The sequence below is a fragment of the Phaenicophaeus curvirostris genome, chromosome 8 (genome assembly GCF_032191515.1).
Source record: "Phaenicophaeus curvirostris isolate KB17595 chromosome 8, BPBGC_Pcur_1.0, whole genome shotgun sequence".
In the NCBI taxonomy this organism is placed as follows: Eukaryota; Metazoa; Chordata; class Aves; order Cuculiformes; family Cuculidae; genus Phaenicophaeus; species Phaenicophaeus curvirostris.
In genome coordinates this window covers 13474701-13499714 of record NC_091399.1, presented here as the reverse complement: position 1 = coordinate 13499714, position 25014 = coordinate 13474701, and the positions used below count along the sequence as shown (strand labels likewise).

At 45.8% G+C, this 25014-nt stretch overlaps 1 protein-coding gene across 8 annotated transcripts; it reads right to left on the bottom strand.

Annotated features, from left to right (window-relative positions):
- Nucleotides 1-3985: 3985 nt before the first annotated feature.
- Nucleotides 3986-23396, bottom strand: LHX9 (LIM homeobox 9). 8 transcript variants are annotated; one of them, XM_069862488.1, is made up of 7 exons: nt 23084-23396; nt 22715-22847; nt 17591-17709; nt 15755-15957; nt 14994-15349; nt 9498-9700; nt 7659-8283 (listed from the first exon to the last, which is right to left on the bottom strand). In XM_069862488.1, the coding sequence occupies exons 3-7, from the start codon at nt 17705-17707 to the stop codon at nt 8026-8028; spliced, it is 1137 nt and encodes a 378-aa protein (XP_069718589.1). In that variant the 5' UTR covers nt 17708-17709; nt 22715-22847; nt 23084-23396; the 3' UTR covers nt 7659-8025. The 8 variants fall into 8 exon arrangements, with proteins under 8 accessions (XP_069718590.1, XP_069718591.1, XP_069718589.1 ...); XM_069862483.1 differs by having other exon boundaries at nt 17591-17873; nt 23084-23394; XM_069862482.1 differs by lacking the exons at nt 22715-22847; nt 23084-23396 and adding an exon at nt 18788-19016.
- Between the last annotated feature and the right edge of the window lie 1618 nt (nt 23397-25014).

The window sequence follows — 25014 nt, the reverse complement described above, 5'->3', positions numbered from 1 at the left end:
CCATTTTAATCTGTTCCTGTTACAGTATAATGGGTCAAAAATATCTCAGTATGTGAATGTTATTTAAAAAAGATCTGAGCACTCCAAGTCATATAGTCTTTTAATACTACTGGGGTTTAGTGGTAAATTTTGATTTGGAGAGTTTCTCGATTTGGATCCGTCCACAACAACAGCGGTGGTTTAAATTAGTGTTTTGAACCACTGATTACTATGTGGTTAGTGTCACATTAATTCTCTGTTACAGGTTTAATAGCAGAAGAAATTTATTCACTTAGGATAGTTCTAACATTGCTGAATGTAAGAAGCACTACTGGGCAGGTAAACCATTTCTAATAGTTTATAATGAACAGCAGCAGCTCTAACTTCTTCAATTGCTCCAGCCAGATTCACAAAACCCATGCCTGTTCAAGGGTTTCATTATTAAGAAAGGTTTTGACAAAATGGAGTAGGAAATTACTTCAGCTAACACAGTTACAGCTTGTCTATGTAACCTCATATACAAGAATCAAGTCATCTTCAAATAAAAAAAAAAAGCAGAAAGAAAGCAGTAGTTTCTTTAAGACTGATATTCAGAGCCTCAATGCAGTAGCATTTTATTTCAAATCTGCTAGCAGGCACATGAAAGGCACACAATCCCATTTTTGTACTTTACAGTGTTCATTTAACTTTCTTTTCTGTAGCCCACTTTTCTTATAAAGTAAAAAAATACTCAGTTGTGCAGCCAGCAAAAAGAAAATGAGAGGTATTGTCTAACGCTTGCAGCTGCAACCTGAGCAGTAATTATGCAAGTATCTTCGCAAATGAAAAATATTCACCTCTAAACAGCAAGCTGGTTACTTTCTAAACTTATATTGCTGTCTGTACTGACACTACATGCATAGCTCCTTGTTGTGATGGGATATGTATTTGTTAATAAAGTAAATAACTTAATTATGCTCTATGAATTAAACAGCAGTCATGAGCCTGCATGTGTTTATGCCTTAAGATGTAATAGCAATCAGTGCTCTCAATTTTCTTTATGCTGCACTTTATTTGGCCCTTTTTAGGGTATTGGGCAACATTTTGTTGTTTTGCCAGATATTTATTCCTGAAAAATTCTTGTTACAGATTGGTCTCTATTGTATCTCAGTTGTGGGATCAAGATGCATGTGGCAACTTGATCATTTACTCAGGTAAGTCCAAATTCCTCAAGGAAAATAGTGAAATAAGGATTCATAGGATGATAAATAGAAAACTAACACATCTCTCTCAGTGACTGCTTATGTTTACAGTCTGATAACCATTTCCTAACTTTTTTGTTTTGCTTATTATTTATTTGCCATATGCAGCAGTCTCACATTCCAAACACTGTGTAACTGTTTAGTCTCAGAAATCTATACTGAAGTGTGTAACTGAAGTGCAAAAGGGAAGGGTATCTAACTTCTATTTTCTAGCAGTAAAATAATTATTTACAGTATTTTTATCCTAACAAATTTCAGTTTGAAAAGAGGGCAAACTGGAAAATTAACATTGATTTTTGTCAAACTAGATCGGGTTTTCTGTCTAGCCCACTGCTCCTAGAAATAGCAAATACGAGAAATTTTAAAGAATGCTTGCTTGCATTTCAAAAAAGAGAAGCACGCATGAGCCAGAAACAAGTGCAGCTTAAAAGCTGTCATTTCCAATACTGATCACATTAGCTAAAATTGGAATTGAAGGAATTTGATATCATTTGTTGTGATAAAATCCATTTGTAGGAAGTAATACTCTTACAGTAACATGCAAGCCATAAATTCGATGGTTACAGTACATTTGTTTCTCTAGATAGTACAGGAAAAGCTGGCAAAATAATCTGTACACTTAGATTTTCAAACACTACATTTTTTGGTCCATAGCTACAAAAAGATAAAAACATACAAAAGTACAAATTTGTAACATAAAATCTACTCTGGAAAAATGCTTTTCTGTAGAGGAGTATCAAAAAAAAATTATTACAACTGCCTTTCTTAGAATGTATAAGCATGGAGAGTTGCTTCCTATGGATTTGAATGACTTAAATAAATATGAAAGTACTGGTTATCTGAAGGCAAGACAAGGATGTGTATCTAGGTATGTGTCGAGATAAGTCTGTGTCAAGTGAGAAGCACAGAAGAATTGTTCAACATTGCAGAATAACTGAATAAAGTCTCTGACACTGTAGTAGCTTCTGGAAATTCCAGTAGTATTATTTGTGTCCTGTATTTGGGTGAAGGAGGAAGAAAAAATTTTAAGTCAATTTAATACATGTGCCAGGTGCTTGGATTAGCAGCTCTGAAGAATGAAGTACAAAGCACAGAGCAGCATGGCTGTCATATATATGCTGTATCATACTGAAGGTTATGTTTTCTTTAGGGAAAAGAGAGTAATTTAATCTCCATGTTCATTCAGCTTCTGGTTCAAAGCTCACGAAGTCAAAGACAGAATATTCACCAGTTTCAGTGGGCTGTGGTGTCAGCCTTCTGTCGTTTGACCTGGTCCAGCAAGCCATTCCTCTGGTGAGTAACTCAGAGTAAGACGTTCTAGGACTGCACTATTTGACTTCTTTTTCAAGATCAGGAGCGCAGAGAAATGTTGCTTCTAGACGTGGCTGTGTATCTGCTAGAAAGGCCTCCAATACATTTCTCAGTTGTGACAATCCTGAAAACATAAATTTGTCTTGCATTCTCTCAAATCATGTCTGAAATTATTCCTTCCTTTTCTTTCTCACATAATGCTGCCCTTTCAACCTATTTACTTAATGTCTTAATGCAGGAGATTATCTTTCAAAAAAATTGGATTGGCTAATGCAATCAGCCAGGTCAATTTGAGCACTACATGCAGGACTATCTCCAAACAAAGTACAGTGGTGTTAAGAAAAATCAAACCTTAATGTCTCTAATCAGAAAAAGAGAAATAAAATTGTCCTGGTTTTGGTTCGATCAGTGATTTTTTTGTCATTGTCTTCAGTGGAGCTAGTATTGCAGCAGTAGTATTTAATCATTTATATTTCTAATTTAAATCAAGTGAAAAAAGAGGCACACAGACAATAATTTAGACTAGAAATATGCCTCTAAGTATCAAATTGGGGGAGAAGAAATGTAACTTGTTAAATAATGCAGTGATTTACAAAAAAAAATAAATTATAGTACATAGATTTCTTCTTGGGCCTAAATACCTCCAAGTTACTTACTGATTTGAATAATTGTTTGTAATATATTCCTATGGACAACAGGGGGAAACCACATTATGGTTGTGACATGAATAATTGCTTTCCTACATTTACTTACTTTCTGCAATAATAAATACTTGTAAGGCTCAGTTTTAGAATTTCACAGTATTCTTAAATTTCTGATCAAGCTGATCTGAATTAAGTCCGCCATGCAAACCTTTTTAAATAGAACTTTACAACATACTATAAAACTGTTGTTTAAACAATGCTTCCCATAATTGCCACCAATAAATGATACCTTTTTATTGCCATTAGAACACTCTTGGTTACCAGTTCCCAGAGATCGCAGCAGTAATCTGTACAAAACTTTGTTCTATGTTGTTAATAATTGTATGGTTTTCTTTTTAGAATTCAAACTGGAAAACTTTAAGAAAACATGCAAAATGCTGAGGATACACGTAAGTGAAATATTTAATGTCCATCATTCATAAAAGTTACATTGTTTACATAGGGTTCATTAGTATATAATAAAAATGTCATCTTAATGAAAGATTTTCTGGCAAGTCTTTTATATGTTAATTTGTTTAACATACGCTTTGGCTATACAGCTAAATAGGAATATATTTTTAAAAAATCTTTCTTCAAATAGTTGCTTAACAGTTACAAAACCTCATTACTAAGAACTGGTTATTGTTACACTTGCTTGTTGACTTGTAAAAATCATCTGTGATTTGGACTGGCAATCTTAGGACCAACTTTTTGTAACATACTTCCTCATTGCATAGTGATGTAAACATTGCATGATTTACATTGCATGTAAACAGCTCAGGAATCCACAAATTATATCCTAGCATTCTAAAATTCATTGAGGATTTTATATACTGTACTGCTTATATTTTCTTGTTTTGATGAAGAATTGGGGATTGTTTTATTGTTGATGCTGACAGGTACTTTAAAAAAAAAATTACAGTTTTATACAAGAAGTTAAAAAAATTAAAAAGTTAACACCAAAGGAAATAATTTTACGCTGTGCAAAAGTATTGCTACCTCATTTTTTCTGGTTTTGGATATATATAGCATATTGGAACTGCACTGTACTGCTTCTTTTTAAAAGGAAAGTTTAAATTAATTTGAACAATTAGCTATGTGTTTACATAAAGTTAACTATGTTTGCATCAAATAAAATGTTTATTAATGAAAGCTATTATACAAGAAACATCAAAGAGAAGTTCATCATACAGAAATGTACACTATATGTGACAGATGGAAAAGTGCATGCAGATTTGTCTCATTTAAAAAAAAAGAATTCAGAAACAATAGTACTAAAGTTACTGCGTTTTGATTCCTATGGTCTTGAAAGAGTCAAAAGTTCTCTTTGAATTTACAAAAATCCATTTAACAGATACAACTAGTACACATTAGCAAGCAAGTGGAATGAATGCACTCAGATTTTATTTTACAAGTACTTGTGCTTGACAAATGTGATTTTTTAAAGAAAAGTTTTCTTCAAATATGGGCTGGGTAGGTTGCTGCCAGGTTGCTCTGGTTTTATACATAGTTTCTCTAAATTTTTTTTTAATACCACACAATTTGTTGAAGCCTTCAGTTCCATTAATTAGACATCATAAAATAACATATGTTTTGTTAACATTCAGGAAATGACATCAAGTCTTTTGTTCTTATTTTTTGGCTCAATAGATTTTTAAATGTATGATTATCATAACCTAATATTGTCTTTGTCTTCACTGCAGTGGATTTCCGATCAAACTTTTCCCCTTCTTTTAATACTTTAGGGAATTTTCAAACGTCGGGATGTTTGGCTGTAATGCCCCATGATTTGTTCTCCCTGAAAGAAATCATAGTGACAATTTATTAAACTACAGAGCAACCTGGCTTTTCGGGGTCTGCAATTCTATTTTGTGTTCAATATACCTAGCATTAAATCTTGATTCATTTCATCATATTATTTAGGTTATATTTGTCATGCAATTACTTGAGCTGCTAGTTTTCTGGCTTTTTCAGAAGTCTAAGACAGGGGTTTGATATCAAATCAGTGGGGCATTACTTTGCATGTTCAAAAAAGGGGGTTAAAACACTAAAATCTATATTGCACCAGCAGTAGCATATACACTGAATATGAAGAAACTGAAAACCTAAGAAGGAACTGTATTTGAAAATATTTAAAAGTTCGTGTTTCCGTGTTTAGTATCAATTGTTCACAGGTACCTTAAAAGCAGACAGACGCACTGGTACATGTAGACTTTAAATTAAAAAAAAAGAAACTGATGGGAAATAAAACTCTTTAGATTCAAAATGGTTTATTCACACAAATTTAATAGGATATATCACAATTGTTTGGTCCATAAATATTTAGGGGAAATAGTTTCTATACAATGCATTTTTCAATAAACAAAGAAACATGGACAATTTTGCTAGACCACTTACTGTACTATAAACACGAAGCTCAATATATAAGATTATTGGATTTATCAACTATATCTGAAAGAGTGCACAACTGCTTTCTATGACATGTTTGTCCCCTCTAACAGGATACACCATAAAAAGAGTTTCAGAAATAAGAGGTAAAACAGTACAAAACTAGTGAGGTGTCAAAAGGGCTTAAAACAGTTAATTTAACAAACAACACATATATCCTGATTTTCCACAAACTTACTCCCAAGGTATATCATAAGGCACATAGTAGAACTGAGTTTTAATTAGTCTACTTAATAAAGTAGATCTCTAGTACCATATATTGTTCTGTCAAAGAACAAATTTTATAAGTATCAATATTTTTACCTGTAAAAGTGTATTAATAAAGATCTCAGCCTTACCAAGGTCGTTTGGTCTGGTTAGTGGTAAATGCCCATAAGGTAATAGAAATAGGAAAAGTCAAGATTTAATATCCATAGAAGATGATAACCATACTTGCTAAATATATAATGGCAAACACACCTTTCTTCTATTACAGTGTTAACATCTCTTCCATCATCTTTTTTTAAAAATAAGCTACTTTTCTGTGCTAATTTTCTAAAAACCCTGAGCAAAAATTACAATAATGCACTTTAATGTGGGCAGTGAACTGTCAATATGTAACCACACATTTATACAGCCAAAAAGGACACCTTTAAAATATATTAAATAGCCACTTTGACCACCAAAAAAGAGATTTGATGGTGTCTAAAAAGTGGGGTATATGTGCAAAGTTATTCTTAACAATCCACTAAAAGCAAGACATAGATCTTGACTGGTTTTTGTTCTGTTTTGTTTCTGAGACTCTCCACAATCTAATTGGTGTTCAACTACAATAAAAGGATACAAATGAACATTCACCACTGCCCAGACCATTCAGACTTTTAGCTTAAATAAAATTAAAAAAAGAAAGATCACTATTGTAAACTAAGAATGTATTCAGATCAGCATCCACGAGGCGTCTGAGTTTATCTGCTTTAAAATTATTCACTGCCAATTCCCATTTTTTTTATAATTTTTGCTAACAATTTTTCCTTTATGCAAAGTTTAAGAAGTTAAAGTATATGTTAGAGATTAATGAAATAAAGATTTTGATTTCATATGTTAAACAAAGTGTCTGATACAATCTCAGGAAACATCTAAAGTAAATTCAAAATAGTAATGAATAAATTGTACTGAAATAATTTTCCTTAGACATCTTAACAAATTATATTTTGCTTATTTCCATTTTCCCTGAAAGAAAAGTATGATTTATCAAAGACTCATTTTAGCAGTACATGTATGTCTTCCTGGAAACTACTTTTGTGCTCACTAAAAGTAGCTGGACAGATTTAATGGTACGGCATCAAGGCCACATAGCAAACTGCACTTATTTTTTTTAATTCCAAATCAGAGCTGTTTGACAGACAAAAATGAAAAACCCTCCTTATACGATATTTCAGATCAACAAGATTCCTCACTAAAGCTGTTATTCTGCTGCTAAAACCTTGATAATATCTTTACAGGAGTGAGTTTATTCTGGAGAGTGCTTTCCGGATCTTGCCTCCTCAAAGTACAGGACACAAGTTTGGAGACCAATAGCCTGATCCTGCCATCCTCACCCACTTGCACTCTCATCACTGGGTCTCTCTCTCCAAGCCCTCCATCCAGGCCCTCCATCCAAGCCCAGCTTCCAGTGGTGGCCAAGGATGTCCCAGCAGAGGACAGAGGAGCATTTAGCTATCCCAGTGAGAATCCCCAGTGCTCAGGGAGGATGGATCAGGCTTGTGACTAATGCATTAGAAAAAAAGCACTGGCACTTCCAGTCTGACTATTTCAATAATCAGTTTAATTCATTTTGTATTTATTTTTCAACATTTAAAAAATAAATCATACAAATCTTTTAGATGAATTATAAAAATAAAGTTAAATTTGGGGTTCTTAAATGCTGTAAATAAACATACAATCCTGGAGCAGCATTCTTTTAGCTATAATTAAACTGATTTTTTCAGGTTATCAAGGAGGGAAAAGAATATTGTTTTTATTTTGTGGTGGTAATCATTTTTTCAAGGTTCTGGAAATAAGTAACATACAATTTTAAGAGGCACTTATTAGAATTATTTATAAACTTCTCTTCAGTTATTTGAAAACTGAATAATTACTTCTAAAAATTTGAGCGCAATTTATCAACAATAAATGTTCGTTTATTATAGCAACATATTACTTCAAACTCATTTGCCAAGTGGCTGCAGATGCTACACATCAAGCTGTTTATTTTCCCAAATATTTTTTGGGTTTGTTATTTTTTTTAAAAAAAGGCTTGAAAATAATAAAAATAATAATTATAATAATAATAATAAAGAAGAAGAGTAGGAATTAAAAAAAAAACCAAACACAAAACTGAAATGTTAGAAAAGGTTCGTTAAGGTAGTTTGTGAGGGGCTCCCGGATTCGTGGCTGTCCAAGTTAGAGGTCACTGATGTCACTACAGTGATAGTGGGATTGGTCAGGTCTGTTAAAGTGGTCGCAGTGCCGGGTGGAGTGAGTGCGCCGCTGTCTGCTGAGGGCGGTGCCGGTAGTGAGGTGCCATCAGCTTTATCGACACCCCCATTCTCCTGCCGCAAAAGGTTCCTTCTGAATTTGGCTCTTGCGTTTTGAAACCAAACCTGCAAACCAATCCCAATTGATTTCTTTACCGATGCTTGTTTTGTTTTGCTTTGCTTATTTTCGTCTTTGTTCTTGCTTTTAAATCATTTATTTGGTGTCTGGTTTTGCGTGGCAAATCAGGTAAGTTACTCTACAGCTTCACTTGCTAGTGGTGGTACTAACTCTTTCATAGGCGGGACCCTGCATACAAAGCCCACTGCTATGGGTGCTCACTGGAACGCTGCAACCCAGTGTGCAGACCTCACAGAGCAGCCTTAAGAAAAAAATCTGCTTCCTCACTCACCCAAGGAAAGCAACTTTCTTGATGGCCATGTACTGTACTCTTGGATTGGGTAGGTGTGAGGACAAGAGACTTGGTAAAGATTGAGGGGAAGGGTGACCAAGCAGATTTTTGCCAAGGCTGAAAGTGTGCCTCAATCATTTTATAAGACTGAAGAGGAAGGAGCGGCAATTACACCATCCCTATCATAAGGATGGATGATATGGGTAGCCCTAGTCTTTCTGTTCTGTAAGGTTTACTAAAAATGTTTTAGGCGACATGTAACACGGACAAGGACTTGCTCCTAATAGATTCTCCTACTACCTTGACTGCTGCCCTTGTTTGGTACTCTGCATATAACACACACCTCACTTTAACTTCACTGAACTAGCACACACCAAATAGGGATTTTTTTATGTAATTTACTAGGTTGTCCTTCACAGGGAAGTGACTTTTTATTCTATAGGCCCTTAATAGTAATTGTTGTCTAACAGGCATTGAAGCAGCGAGCCAGCTGGTCCTGGAGGATCGTATTGTTCAAAGCTTGCTTCCTACGTATCAGGGGATCTGCTCACTGAGGGGCAACATTAAGTACTTCAGGGGAGCCCAAAGGCTTCACCCAGTGTGTATAGGATGAATAGATTTGCTACCTGTACACTTGATAACATCACCACAGAGAGACTACACCACAGAGTTGGTAGACTCTGGAGACAGTTTCCTCGTGTTGAGTATGCAATCAATTACAAATAGCATTTTAGTATTTGACTGCCTTGGGGTGGTAGGGCAAACCTTCAACACTCCTGCTGTATAATACGGTACCCCACAGTGCACCCACTAGGGACATATCTAGCAAAAGTATCTCTACGTATATCGCTACTGTTACACATGAGGGAAACGCTATTGACTGGCAGGAGTAGGGGAAAAGTCTGTCAAGAATGTGAATTTCCTTCTTACCTGCAGAACTCTCTTGGTCAGGCCCGTTTTCTGGGCAAGCTGCTTGAGGTCCTTGGCATCTGGGTTGTGGTTGATAGCAAAGTAGGACTTCATGGTACGAAGCTGGTGGTGTTTGAAGGAGGTGCGCATGCGTTTTGTTTTCTGGGATGGGGGATAAGGCTGCTGGTCTCTGTCCAGGTGATCTGCCTCATTCTCGTTACAACCTGTTCAACAAACAAAATGAAACAAGGAGTTAGTGGCCATGCAGCATGTAGGACAAATGAATCAAGTCAAAAGTCTTGAGTCACATACTGTTTGGAAGCAAAGAAACAAGAAAAAAAGGAAGGAAGTGCTAAGATGGTGCAGGGATAAATACACATGTGGTAATTAAATGAGACAAAAAAGATCCAGAAGATGACCTTTTCCTATTCTTAAAACATGTGATGTCCCCCGGCCCTGTATGTACTAAGGGCAGACTTAGAAAGTTCTCTGTCCTTTGGCATTTATTTTCAACCAAGTTTTTTCCCTGTGGTGATGGTTTTGCTTTGGGCATTCAGAGAGTCATTTGAAATCTCATTCAGATTTTGAAATCTCACTCAATGAAACACTCTTATCTTGAGAGAAGAAGAAAGGTCAAACCAGCTCTTTGAACGTTCCTGAGCTTTTCCCCCAAATCACAAGCACCTCAGGAAAGGAAATGTACAGCAGGAAAGTTTGTTTGGACAGTTCATCGAGAAGGCATAAAATCTGGAGGTTTTTTACTGACAAAAAAATGCTTTTGGAATCAACCTGGGAATTCATGTGAGCTGCTCAAAGACCTTCATCTGTTAAACATGTCTAGAAAGCAGTTGCATCAACACTTCATTCAGTCCCTCAAATTCAAACCCGATCAGCAGTAGGTGTTAGTTGGTACTGATTTAGGATGTTTCTATAAGCAACCAACTAGTGGATTAAAACTTTAAGACAGTTTCCCTACTTTCCCTGATGCAGGATTTTCAAAGTGTCTATGGCAGATGGGCTTGTTCCAGACTACACTTTTATGGGTGTGAATTGTACGCGCGAGTTGCAGCTACTCAGGGCCTGTGGCATCACTACTTCATATTGGGAAAAGGAATGACAGTATTGGAAAAAAAGTAAGAAAAACATCTATATTTTTCTTTCTAGCTTAAAAACCACATGGGTTACCAACTTACAGGATCCCATTTTATAAAGACAGCTCAGTCAGCCAGCAGATAATTAATGGAGTCATCATACCAGGGAATATTAATTAAAGAATAGCTAATTAAAAATGGTTTAGAACATCCATAAACTAGACGAGGTTTCATTAGTAGTTATTTACTAGGCCTAGTTGGTCCCTATTTCTAAAAAAAAATAAAGAGAGGGAAGGAAAAACAGCGAAAGCACACGACACAAAGTCTGATGTTGACAGTGCTAAAAACAGAGGCAAAGCAACTTGAAACCAGGAGAAAATAAAAAGCTTCTTGAAGATATTTTCTCTTTTGAATTATAAGACAAGTCTACATGAACAGATGCTGGTAAGACAACTCTGACAGAAAATCAGGTGAATATTTAATTATAGCTAGAATTTCTTCTAGTCTTGGTACGAAGTGTATGTGCACTTTCAAACAAAGTACACTGACACTTCTGAAAACACTAGGAGTTGAAAGTTGCCTTGAAAACAACTTCAGACCAGATTTGGATTATATTTACTACTTGTTTTCACAAGCAATCACACCACCTTCAGTCAAACTACATGGGCCATAACTTACACGCTCACATAAATCAGAGTACCAGAATTTAGTCCTCAGGTTTGACTTCAGACAGTTGCAAGCTGTTTGTATTGTTTTCCTTGGGTCACTCAGGTTTACAGCAGCACCAAAAACTTCCTCGAGCTCCTCTGTCCTGCTTACTGCTTTTGGTTTTGTGAACTACTTTTTTTGTCTGCATCTACTTTATTTTGGCTTTTATTTTCAAGAGAAAATGGGAAAAGGGCATCAAGCATCCTCAGACAATCCTAATTTATCCATTTATTAGCTCACTATCAATGTTACGTGAGTGACACAAAGTTATGTTGGCCACATCATAGATTCGAGTTTTACACTATCACCTGGAGAACTAAGGGGGGAGGCAAAAAATCAGGCAAGGTATTGTTGCTCATTCCTATGCAGTAGGATTGGGTGGTTGTTTAATTTTGCTTTGGAAAGAGCTAGAAGACTTTTTATTGCCAAGAATTCTTCAGATGAAGTCTTCATAGTTTTTCACACACACACATATGTATAAAGTGAAATAAAGTACACAGCTCTTCAAGCAACAGCTGTGTAAAATATTTTCCTAGGGAAATCTTCTTCACCATCTCATTTCTATATCCTGTGTGCTGTAAGTCAACACAGCTTCCCTCAAAATACATATTAATTTTATGATATAAGAGGTAATATAGAAAAAGCCTCGAATGTTTTAAGTACTTTTGAATAGTTTCTTCCATTTTTCACATTAAGTCCAGACGGCTTGCAACTAGGAACGTCTTTTACCTCATAACATTTTGAGTTATTTATTGTTGTGTTTCCACTTTACAACCGAGGAGCCGAGAAACAGAAATTAAACTACTAAACAACGTGCAGAATAGAAAAGCTGTTGCAGATTGGGCAGCAGAATCCGATTTTCCATTCTGGCCCCGTGCTCAGCTCCCCCGAAACAAAACGTGCACACAGCCCTGAGCCAGATGTGAATACCTGTATTTTTGTGCTCAGCTCGAGGAAGTTTTGGGTTAATCCGTTACTGCACCGTTTCGTTTTGCAAAGTGCGGTTCGTTCCGTGCCGGGGCAGACACGCCTCGGTTTGCTGGGGCCGTTCAGTTCGCGGTTCGAACCGGGCACCGAGCGACAGCAGCAAACTTGTGGCGTCCTTTTAGGGGCTGGCGGCTCGCTGAGCTCCAGCGCGGAGGGGCGAGGAGCGGGTCAGGGCTGCGCCGCTGCCCCTCGGGACCCCGAGCCGAGCCGGGAGGGGAGAAGCGAGCCCCCCGGGCACCCTCCGCAACGGGGCAGGACGGAGAGCAGCGAGTGGCCGGGAGAAGGAGCCCTCCCGAGGGCTGCGGGGCGGGACGGGATCCTACCCGTGCCCCGCTTCTCCCTCGTGTGTCCAACATTTCATTTTCTGCGGACCGCTTGCCCTTTGTAAATGGTTACGTGCGAGAGACGATACTGAATTACCGGACGGGGAACGGAAAAAGCGTTTGGGAAAGGGGCTGGTAATTATTTAGAGATTTTTTGGTTTTTTCGAGTAGCGATTTCACCTACTGCATCTCGTTTCGCAACTGTCAGAGGTTGGTGTTCCTCCCCTGGCTCTGGAGCGCAGGGGGTCAGCGGGCTGGAGTCGTTTGCAGGGGATGCTCAGCTCGGCTGCGAAGTGTGTTTTCTCGAGACCGCGTGGGCATGGCTGGATAATGCTTTGTTAAAAAATCACGGCCCTAACAGATCAAATTTCTCAGCCATCCAGACCGAGTCCAAAGCATCACATAGAATCACAGAATCACTAGATTGGAAAAGACCCACCGGATCATCGAGTCCAACCATTCCTATCCAACACTAAACCATGTCCCTCAGCGCCTCGTCCACCCATCCCTTAAACACCTCTAGGGAAGGTGACTCAACCCTCTCCCTGGGCAGCCTGTTCCAGTGCCCAACGACCCTTTCTGTGAAAAATTTTTTCCTAATGTTCAGCCTAAATCTCCCCTGGCGGAGCTTGAGGCCATTGCCTCTCGTCCTGTCCCCTGTCACTTGGGAGAAAAGGCCATCACCCTCCTCTCCACAACCTCCTTTCAGGTAGCTGTAGAGAGCGGCTTGGGGGTTTTGTTTGTTTGTTTGTTTGTTTGTTTTCCCTTTCTGTTGCCCGGAGGATTCTCAGAGATCTCAGCGAGCTCTTTCCTCGGTGGCCGGTGCTGTTTGCTCCCACGAGCAGGCCGGGCTCACCTCGCGTGCCCCGTTGTTGTGAGGAAGGGGAGCTTGGGGACTGGCACAGGAAAACTCTGGCGGCCTTTGCAAACAACATCCTGACCTGAAGTTTAAGGGTGTTTTACCGTATCTACAGCTCTTCATCCTTCCCTAAGTTCTGGCCCTAATTCTAGCGGCAATTTTCCCCTCTAAACGTTTCCGCTGAGGGCTCTGGGGGATCCGGATCGGCAGCGCGGAGCGCACGGGAAAAGCCGCGCTCCGGCCGGGCCCGAGCGGGCCTGGGCCGCGCTGCAGGTTCCCTTTTCTTTAGCAGCTTTCAGGATTGATTGGAAGCCGCTCCGCAGCCAAGGATTCCAATGTCATCTTCAATTAACAGGGAACAATTAGCGCAGTGATTACCCTGGCTCCAAGGTCTACGCATCAGAGGAGATGAAACAGCCTCGCGCAGCCCCCCGGTTCCCAGCTGAAGCGGCTCCGCGAGCGGCCCCAGAGGAGGAGCCGGGGGAGGGCCGGGGGCGCGGGGCGGGGGGCGCTTCCTCGCGGATCCCGGCGGCGGCGGCTCGAACTTGGGTGGAGGGGAGAGAGCTCCGAGCCCAAACCGGAGTGTATGTTGGAAGGAGAGGCCCTGGCCCCTCTCCCGGCTCCCCACTTCGCGGGATGCACCGTGCGCGGCTCTGGCTCCCCACGCCCTTCGTTCATCGTTACCGTCCGTGGGGACCTCAAAGTTTCGCTAAAATAATTTTCAGAATCGGGAGCTCGTTAATTCGGGTTTACCCTTGCTGCTTTGGCCTTCCATCTCATGAAAGGCAGCTTAAACTTGGTCATACCTGAAACTCCTTCACCTCTGGCCCCTAACGCTGAGCGGCTGGGCACTTCGGGTGCTTAATCGACTGGAGCTGGGGAAGAAATTTAATACAGGGCAACCCTTGTTCCTTCCCTGCCGTTCAAAGAGGAGAAACTGTTCTCCTTGATTACTTTTGTTCGGGCTTAGTTACGGGCGACAACATTTATTCGTTGGCCTCTTGTACGGTTTGATCGTTTATGTGCCGGTAAAACGGGATTATTTAGCCTGAAGAATGGATTTATATAAACTGAATATCTATATCAAGTTATGTGCATACTGCACCGGCATTGTAGGAGCTATATACTATGAATTTTATTGTATTTTTTCGTTCCTAGCCGTTTGGTTACTTCTGATTTCTGGCCTAAGTGGTGAAGTGCCTTTTGCTAATAAAAAAACAAATAGCGATAACACTGTCCCTGAGGTTCTTATAGGAAAAGAATGTTGTGGGTTTGGGGTTGGGATTTTTTTTTTCTTTCCTTTTTTCTTTTCTTTACCCTGGGAAGTGGCTAAATTTGGGTGTTTGACATTAATAGGCCAGGACAGGCTCTGAGACGGGCTGCTGTCAGCTCTCCTGCGAGCGCCCGGCCCTCCGAGCGCCGTTTGTTTGATTTTCCAGTGGTGAAGCGGGACTCGGCCCGGCTGTTACCCACGCGCTGCCTGGCCGGGGGGGAGCCCGAAACGCTCTTTTCGGAGGAGCGGGAGGGAGCTTCGGCGTGTGTTTCCCACCTGAGTTGTAGCTGACGATGTCCACTCCCAGGGCAGGGCTCTTCCTTTTCCTCGGCCTCCCCTTCTGGACGGTGCCGGTGCCGTTGAAGTAAGGCAGGGCCAGCCCTCCGCTCTTGGCCGCCAGCTCGGTGTAGCTGAGCTGCGGGGGGTATTCTCCTTGCAAAAGGGACTCGAAGTGGGCCCTGCAGTAAACCAGGTTGTCCTTCATGCCGAAGTGATCGCCCGTGGTCAGAGTCTTGTTGCAGGTGGTGCAGGTGAAGCAGCTCAGGTGATAGACCGACTCCCTGGCTCTCATGACCATTTCGGAGGCCGAGATCCCAAGGTGGCAGCGGGCACATCTCTGCACGGAGAACCTTCTGAAGGAAACGGAAAAGCGGGCATCAGCTGGAAAGGTAAAGGCAGAACTTGCCCCAGTGCCGCCCGCCTCGGGCCGCGGGGGGGACCGCGGCTCTGGGGGGTGGGAAGGGGACGGGGCGGCGGGGGCAGGATCGGTCCCCGGGGGAGAGGCGGGAGCTGCGGGCAGGGGAGCCCCGCGCCGGGGCCCGGGGGGGAGCCGAGGCTGCTCCCTCGCCCCCGCGCCCCCCGCCCGCCCCCCCGTCCTCAGGCGCGCGAGGCTTCTCGGAGGGGCCGCGTTTATAGGATTAAGGAATCGCTGACTGCGAAAAGCTGCCTCTGAAAGCCCGTGCGGGGCAAAGAGCGTTTCGGCTCGCAATGCGGTGTGAGGAACGTGCTTTTGAACCTACGGGGACTGATTGCTGTACCTGTAGTAATCCTCCTTGCAGTAAATACTGCCGTCCTTGGCAAAGCAGGTGAGTTCTGACTCCAAAGCCAGTTTACATTCACAGCACTTAAGACACCTGAGGTGCCATTGTTTGTCAACAGCCAGCAGGTAATATCTGTCTGAGATCTTCCCTCCACAACCAGCACACAAAGCAGGCTTCTCGGGGCTCATGGGGGGCATGTTCTGCAAAACAACCACACCACAAGGGGATAAGACAGGGAGAGAAAGGCAGGCGGGGGGGGGACGGGGTCCTGTGCTCGCACACAGCGGCTGCTCTCCGGGAGGGAACCGGCTGCTCCCGGCGGGAAGTTTGAGGGGCGAACGGGACCGTTCCGTTTTCGTGTTTATCCCATTAAAACTCTCCTAACGATCTAATGTCATTTCAATATGTGAAGGCAACCGATTAGGCCTCAGTAAGAAAAGCAGAGCCCGTTCTTTTCGGAGGTCCCGAAGTTGAAGCCTGGGGCTTCCCTGGTACTTGGCCGTTTTAATTTTAGACCGCTCCACAAGAACAGCAATTTAGAGTAGGAAAGTATCGGTTTGCTGCAGCAAAAGTTTGTGGCAGAGGGTGCAGGCTTGCACTCATTTTCTGGTAAATTTTCAGGCATGCTTAAACCAGCCCAAATCCCGTCTCCAAAGGAAAACAGGCCGTTTAAAACAGGAGTAAGAGAAAGGAGACAGGTGACCAGTGTAAAGAGCAGTGAGCACTAACTCTGACCACCCCGGGCAGGGCCGCGGACACAAGGGTGGCACAGGCTGGTTTCAGCCAAAGCTAACATCTCTTCATCAGCAAACTTCTGCAAGTTCTCATTCATCTGCTCCCCACGAGGAGTGTCGCTCGGGACAAAGGGAGACGGAGGGACGGCGGAGACAAAAGCTCCGCCGGGAAACTTTCGGCAGCGTTTGCTGATAAAAGTAACCGGGGGAGGAGGGGGGAACCCTGAACATCTTGTTCTAAAGTCACGACTGTTTTAAATCTGTTTTCCAATCTGAAGTTGCGCTCCTCGCTCCCTTTTTTTTCTGCAGCGAGTTGAATTTACATTGCAAATCCTCATATAACAAAGCAGGAGTTTATTTAAGAGAAGAGGGAAGGACCCTATGGCTCAAAGCCTTAAAGCGGTTTTCCAGGCCGTTGCTTTCTGTGCGGAACCTTTCTCGCTATCGGCGGAAGCCCTACAAGTTGGAGAAAGGGAGATCTCGCTTTGCACAAAACACAGCGTGACACTCGGTTTCTCCGCCACCCTTTAGTGCATTTGTGAAGATTTTGGTCCTTCGGCTAATAATAGAGAAGTTAGCGCTCAGCAAAGGAGCCGACGAGCATAACGTTCAGAGAGAGCAGCGCCTCTTTGTATCAATCCAACACTTCAAACAAACAAACAAAAAAAAAAGGTTACGAAAAGTAAGCAACCGCGGTTTGCGGTTTAATTTAGGAGGTGCCAGGAGTGCAAACAAAGTAAAGCGCACCTCAGGAACTCCAGCTGCAGCCGTGCTGGGACGAGCCGAGCAGGGGCAAAGGCTGCTTCTTAAGGACTGGAAAAGAGTCCGCGTTAGGATTTAAAATATTTTTTCCCCCCTACTCTAGAGAGAACAGGCTACGATATGGATTAGACAAATGTATAACTGAGCCTGGCCAGCACAGCACCCAGCGTTACGGGTGGGTTTGCAGGGAGCCTCGGAAGGGGCTCTACAAGCAAGGGGTGGCAGGGAAGGGGCAGGGGGAAGCTGCGTCTTTCTCTCCCCTAAAGCCAGGTGCTGTCCTGCTGCAGGTCCGTGCTTGCAAGGGTTCTTTTGCAAAGAGTGTCAGCTCCTTTCTTACCGTTTCTCGGCCGTTCATCTGTCCCCCTTTGGTCAGGCGGGACTCGGTCTTGGATCGCCTCTCCATCTCCTCCATGATTCCTTGGATATGGCCTCCAGAGATCCCGTGGAAAAGCATGGCTGGGGGACGGAAAGGACAAGTATTTTCTTCTGCTCTGCACCCCACTATTTCCATATACAGACCCCAGAGTCTCTAGATCATCCAAAATGTTTACACCGAGGCGCACAGCGCAGGGAGGGAGGTTGCAATAGAAGCGTCTCTTTGCGCAAGCACCGAGGGCTTCCTGAAGATGTGCAGAAAACAAACAAGGGGGAGAAAATGTAATAATTATTTTTAAAAAATAAAATAATAAAAGCGAGCTAAAGGATCTGTTACTGCTCTGGAGAGCTGGGGCTCCTGACCGGAGAGACTTAGACCTGGGGCAGTAGAATCGGTCGGGAAAAGATATAGTTTTGAATACAAAGAAAGCAAAAAGAAATGCTATTTTCAGCAGTCCCTGGTTGCTTTAAAGTTCCCAGTGCCTGTAGGTTGGATTTGGGACTGCTGCTTTCCGGAGCTCTGTCCAATTTGTTAAGAGACTAAAGCCAGCCCATTTTTGATAATTTAGTAGGAGGAGTTCTCTCCCTCGAGCTGCCGCTGATTTTTATTCAGACAACAAAGACCTGTCATACTCCCCTCAACCCCTAGTGATGGGCAAGCAGCGACAAACACCGCGGCCGGGGCTGGGGGTGGGGTGGGTTTATCACCTCCCCCAAACGCCGAGTCCCGGGAGTCGGCGGCGACGGCGCCTGCGAGGGGCAGGGCGGCCCGGGGGCCGCTCCGCTCCACGGTCCCTCGGGCAGGACCCGCGCGGGACGCGGAGCAGGGGGAGAAGCGGAGCGGGGGGAGAAGCGCCGTGGCGGGACGGGGCGGCCGGACCGCTCCCTGCGCCCCGGAGGCGGCTGAGGGGAGCTCAGGGGGGGGGGGGCTCAGGGGGTCTCCGCTGCCGCCGGGGAGCGTCCCCCCGCGGGAGGGACCCCCGGGGCAGCCCCGGACCCCGGCGGAGCGGAGCCGAGCGGCCCGGGGCCGCGCTCGCCCTCTCCCCGGCCGCGGGCTGTGCGTGTGGGGGACGCGGGGCGCTGCGTGATGCGCTCCTTCCCGGCCAATCTCGCTCTCTCTGCTCCCCCACTCCCCTCCTTTCCCCCTTTTCCTACTTACTTTTCACACCACTCTTCCCTGCCTTCCCCTGGAACAGCTGCCGCCTGTTTCCTGACACCTCGATCCCTACTGAAGGATCTTCCTGGCGGCAGCTCCGCGCTCCCTGTTCCCCGGGGGACGCTCCGCACCAAACCCGAGCGCGACTAGTGAAAGAAGGACCCCAGCCCCCACTTCCTCTCCACAGCATCCCAGAGACATCCTCGGGGGCTCCTCGAGTCACCTCTTCCATGTAACCCAAGATTCAGGCAGCCAGTTTCCTCCCTTCTCTTTCCCCCTAAGTAGCTAAAATTAATGTTATTTGCAGATTGAATGTTGCTACATTCCTCCGAGTGCCAGAATACAGCTCATAAAACACAATTTCACACAAAGATGAAGTCAATCAAGTGAAATAAGCCGGGATTTTTTTCTCTGTTGGCACACTAGACCTTGGACAGCAGGGCTGCTATTTACTGTAAGTAATGTAATTAGCCCTTTTGGATGGAAATCAATGCGTTGTATGTGTGTGTGCGTTTTAATAAGAGTAATAGCTATAAAACTGAGGAGACTCAAAGGGGTAAGGGAATCTCCCTTCAAACGGGTAGATCCCTCCACAAACCGTAGTCTCCAGCACAGGAGAGTTTTAAACAAAAAAAAGGGGGGGGGGGGGGGAGAGGGGGGCGACGGAAGGAAAAAAAGAATGTGTGTAGGGAAGGAGGAGGGAGAGACATAGGCTTTCCTTGGAGAAAACAAGTCAATTAGCACAACAAGCCATCGGGAAAAAAAAATAAACAAGGTGATTCAGTCCGGGCTACGGGAGCTGTTCGCTCGGGATCCCGCCGCCCTGGGGACTGGGGAGGCTCCCTCCTTGTCCCCCGGGTCCCGCCGGGGCAGGGTGGCCGGCGGAGCTGCCGAACGCCGCCACCAGCACCGGGGGGGCAGGAGCCGGGGGGGCAGGAGCCGGGGGGGCAGGAGCCGGGGCCGGGGGGACAGGAGCTGGGGGGGCAGGAGCCGGGGCCGGGGGGGCAGGAGCTGGGGGTCTGGCGGCGGCGCAGCGGGAGCGGGTTAATCCCCTGCGGGAGCTCTCGCTCCCCGCACGCCCCGAGTCGCTGCCGCTGGGCGAGGGGCTGCAGCGGCTGCTGTGGGCAGAGGTGAACAGATCTCACCTGGAGACTATTTCTAATGATTGCCGTACAATCTTTCCACTCCAACGGCACGTTCACGGTCTGAGTTTGGTTGGTTTCTTTTTTTTTTTCCTTTGAAGGATATGTTCCTTTATTCCTGTCCAGATATGTTGTCAGGGGTAACTCGCCCTGCCTCAGGCTCGCGTTGCGCCTGCTCTCCTGGAAACGGCCCGCACGCCCCATAGCGCCCGGCTCCCCAGAGACTCCCTGCGGAGCCCTCGGGAGCGGCCCCGGCCGGTCTGAGGACGGACAAACTCATCGCGCCCTCTGGCAAAGGAGGAGGGGCCGGGGGAGCCCGGCTCCCTCCGGCGGCCCCGCGGGTCCCCCCCACTCCTGAGGCAGTGCGGGCCCTGCGGGTGCCGGCACCGCTCCCCTCGCCTCCCCCCGACGTGCGCTGCTCACCCACACGGCACCGGCAGGTGCAGCCGCGAAGCGCCGGTCCGAGCCGGAGACACCGCAAATATTGTTTGTTAAAACCCCATCTCGACCTTAGCTCGACGGCGCCGTTAGGAATAATTGGGCAGAGTCATAACGAAACTCAGAAATGACTAAAGCTCCTCCGGTTGGGCACACTTAATTAATTAGAGGGTCCTTTCTTTCTGCTCCATCAGGTACGGTTAAGGATACGCTACTGGCTGCTGCTGCTCCAGTAAAGGAGGCCAGGGCTTTCCAAGGCGTTTTCTGATTAACATCTTAATGTTGGCAGACCAATTCTTACCTAAAGGGACACTAAAAGTTTGTCGCTAGCATCAAACGTGACTTCTCCATTTCCAAAAGGCCTGTAGGAGATCAAGGTAAATCTATTTCACTGTTTCTGAGATCTCAGCCCTCGCTGCTCTAGGCAGGCTGGTGGCGGGGTTGCCGCTATAGCAGCAGGGTCCCTACACAGGTCTGCTGGTTTGCTTGGAGAGGGGAGAGGGGAGCTCACAAAGAACACAACAGGGCGTCTAAAACCCAAATCTACCAGTTTATCCCTTGGGGATCCATTTACATTAGCACTTCGCCTCTGAACGTGGCTCCACAGCGCAGGGCGCCTTTATCTCCTTTCACATTTTGGGAAGGGTCTCTGACGGGCGCTGTGTGGAATATTTTAGGAACCTGACAGGCGCTCTCGGGGTTTCCCTTTCTGTGAGGCTGCACCCGGGCTCCCCGAGGTGATGAGGACGAGGGGGAATTCACGGCTACAGGTAAAACGCTTGCCCTGCCGCTGCCCACCCCGGGCTGACCCCGGCCCGCCGGAGCCCTTTCTACCTTCCTAATTAGCGGATTACAGCGTGCGGGCTCCGGGATCCGCTCCGCCGCGGAGCCCTTGTTCTCCCTTGTTCTCCCTGGCCACGGGCTACGGGCTGAAGCCCATCCCAGCGTGAACGAGCTCGTGCTCGGTTCTGAGGATTTAGGACAAGGTCTACATGCAAATTAATAATTGACCGACAATAATTAGAGGAAAAGAAAGGGCGTTCAGGAGGGGTGGGGAGTTCTTTGAGCAGAAAGGCTCCAGGCTCAGCCCCCGGGGGCCCCGGGCAGGAGCCGCACGCCGAGCCCGCCAGGTACCGGCATCCGCGAGGCGCTTGAACCTCTCCAGGAATTCAAACCGTGACACCGGCAGCAGGATCCCGAGTCGGCTGGTAAAGCCAGGTCTACTTTTAAAACCTAACGCCCTGTTTTCTTCTCGACGAGGCTGCGGTGGAGCAGGGCGCTATTACTGACCAACCTCCCCGCCTCGTTCAGCCCGCGGCTAGAGCGAGGTACCTGGGCACAAAGCGCATCCGAGCAGAGTTACGCCTCTCGGCGACGGCATCAGATGTAGCTGATGGCTTTTGCAGCACTGACATGGGTTGCTTTTTTTTTTTTTTTAAAAAAAAAAGGCCGACACAGTTTAAAATTTTACCCTCACCGCCTTTTTCTCGCCTCGAGTCCTCTCGAGTGCAGCACCGCAGACCGACTTTGGGATTATTGCGTTACAGAAACGGGAAAGGGGCTGCTTGGCAGCCCTGGTTGCGCCGTGCCTGGCTCTGCGAGGACCACAAGCGCATCTTGAACCGTAAACATCATCGAATGAAAAACCACAAACCTCCAACGTGCTTGTACTTCCCGGTAATCTGAAAACATGTAAATTAAGACACGTATTCATTTGCTTAAGGAGATGATATTTAAATAATAAACGATTAGGTGCTTGGCGTAGTAATCCCAGACACACATCTCCGTATCCGAGCTCTGTGACTGACCACGAACAAGTGATCACACAGCCAGAAGAAAGCGAGAGAGGCAGATTATTGTCTAACACGAAACTGTTCACCGCCAAGGACCTCAGCATTGTCAGCTTCTTAGTTGTCTGATATTAACCTTAATCGTATTTGCACTCCAGTTGTAATTAAGCCGCTGGAAATTATCATGTTTTGCTGCTTTTGCAAAAGACTCCCTTACAGGCTAGATTCAGAGACAGGTGAAAAAAAAAAGCCATTCCGTTAAAGAAAAAAAAAAAAAAGAAAGAAAAGGCAAGAAATAAACCAAGCTCCTTCCCTCCCTCCCTCCTTTTTCCATTGAGCTGAGTTGTTCAGTCTTCCCAGGCTGCTATTTTTCTAGATTAAAACACAGATGCACCAAATGTTGTCTGCGAATACACCTGGGGAAACAACCACCATTCTGTGTTGGGTTTTTTTTAAAAAAAACAAACCAACAACCCGCCACGCCAAAGAAACACCCCGCAAATGACATCCGTGAGCTCTAAATAGCTGCATTGCTACTGAAGAGTCATGCAGAAGCTTACCTTGAGACCTTAGAAGCTTCTTCCAAAATTGTACCCTCCTTAATGAGTGATGAGGGATGGGGTTTGGATGGAGAAGAAACGCAATGATCTAGCCAGTAGATGGAGGTTGTTCCTTGTTTCTAGCAGAGGATCCCTATGTTAATTAAAATAAACAAGCTGCTTGGTGGAAAGATTTTTTTTACCTCCCTCTCCCTTCTTCCCCCCCTCTACATAGCCCCTAATGTGGAATTGACGTGAATTTCTAACCTCCGACCTCTCAGCAACATCCACTTATACCTGCCATTTCTTTTCTGTTTGTTTCGAAATATTTTCCAAAACAAGATACATAAATAAAGAAGAATCATGAATGAAAGCAAAAATAAATCCCACCTCTCAATTTTGGCTGGTTCGCTGGATCTTCTTGATTAGCTGTCTCAGCTCCTCTGTAATCAGGTGAGGTGTTAATGGGGAGCTGGTTGTAAATAAAACTAATAAAGCAAAGAACATATTAGGAAATTAAAAAAAGGCGAGAACTGAGAGGCTGCTAAAAATATTGTCGTGAGCTGAGCGTTTCCCCATCATGTCGGTTTTTTTCGTTCTGTGCTTATTCACAGCTGAGCAGCAAACCCCGTGTTGTTGCCTTCTCTCCACATTTTTTTTTTTTCAAATCGCACTGAACCAGCCATGGGCTGCATCAAGCCTTCCCACTTTCATAAAAAGCCTCTCAAATGGAGTCGCTAAACAGCAAACTTCAGCCTGATCTGATGTGATATGATATACGGATTCATGAAGCAACCTCGCTTTGCCAAACCCGATGAAACTGCGAGTTGTCATGCAATACCACGCAGTCAAACCCGGGATAATTGTAAAAGTGAACCCAATTTAACCCATTAGAATAAAATCAGATGCCAAGATGAATCGGAATCATTGCTTCTTAGGTGACAGTACTGATGACAATTGATCCACCGGCTCAAAACAATAGAGAAATCGAGGGTCGGGAGTCACGTCTCGCCCTCGGAGCCTCCCCCCTTCCCTCCTCCCGGGGGACGCGCCGAGCCGGCTCCCGGCCGGGCTGCGAGGGGGCTCACAGCGAGGGCCCCGGGGCCGGGGAGATGTTTCTGGAGCAGGGACACGAGAGGATGTCTCGCTTTGGCTTTGTTTGCCTGTTTCTCCTAACTCCGGCGACTATTCCAGCTCTTCCCCCCCGAGCCGAGCCACCCTCGAACGCACGCGGCCAGCTCGGTAACCTATTAAAAAGGTCCAAAGGGAAGCGGGGGACGCCGGTGACCTTCCCCGGCGCTCTCCGGGGAGCCAGCCGAGGAGGCAGCGCTCCGCTCCCCGGGCCCCGGCCCAGCGCTCACCTGGAGAGGCGGCCGGGGAGGTGTCGGGCAGGGGGAGGGGACGCGAGAGCCGCCGCCGGGGAACTTAAAAGCCGCGGGGTGTCCCCGCAGGAGGGGGGGGGGCTCTGGGCAGGGGACCCGCCGGCTCCGGCACCCAGGGAGTCCGTCCCGCTCCCGCGGGCTGGATGGCGAGAACGTTTAAAGCGAGGTTTTCATTAAACCCTCTCGCGATTCGGAAGCTCAGAGCCACCCCGGGCAGTAGCGGGAGCTGCCCTCGGGCAGGACGAACCCGCGAGGCTGTGTCCGCGCCGGGAAGCGGATGAGCCCGCGGGACTCGCTCTCCTCTCAGTCTCCCTGCGAGAGCAGCCGCCATCTGCGCCAAGGTACAAGAAAAAGAATTATTATAATCACCGCGGCTGTTGTCGCTGAGGCTTGGAGGGAAGGTGCCGGGGCCGGCGCTGGAGGAGCCCGGCCCGGGCTGACCCCGGTCCCAGCCCCGGCCCGGTGGGGCCGCGCAGCCGGCGGCCGCTTCCCCGCTCCTCCCGTTACCGTCTAAGGCGGCTAAAATATCCCCCTCCGCAATTACCGGCGCTCTAAGGGGAGCAGGACGCAGAGGAATAAGCAAGTCTTATAATAAGCCACCTGCTGCGTCGCGCCTAACTGATGTTATGCTTTATTTCATTAATAGCGCCGCGGCGATAGCACAACCGGACCCTGCGTGACCAGTTCCCCACCGGTCCCCAGGCCGGGAGAGGAGGACCCGGCGGCTGGTGGCCCTTCAGCAACGGGTGCGGGGCTCCTGCCCCGGGACCCACCGGGAGAACCTCGCCCTGGGGCCGGGGTCAGCCCGCAGCTTTGGGGAACGCAGCCTTTGGACGCGTACGTGGCTGCCTCTCCCCGCAATGACCCCCCTCCCCGGCTATTTGCATGCCCACACGAAGCTATATAAACAGCAGTAATAGCCTCATACGTTATATCACT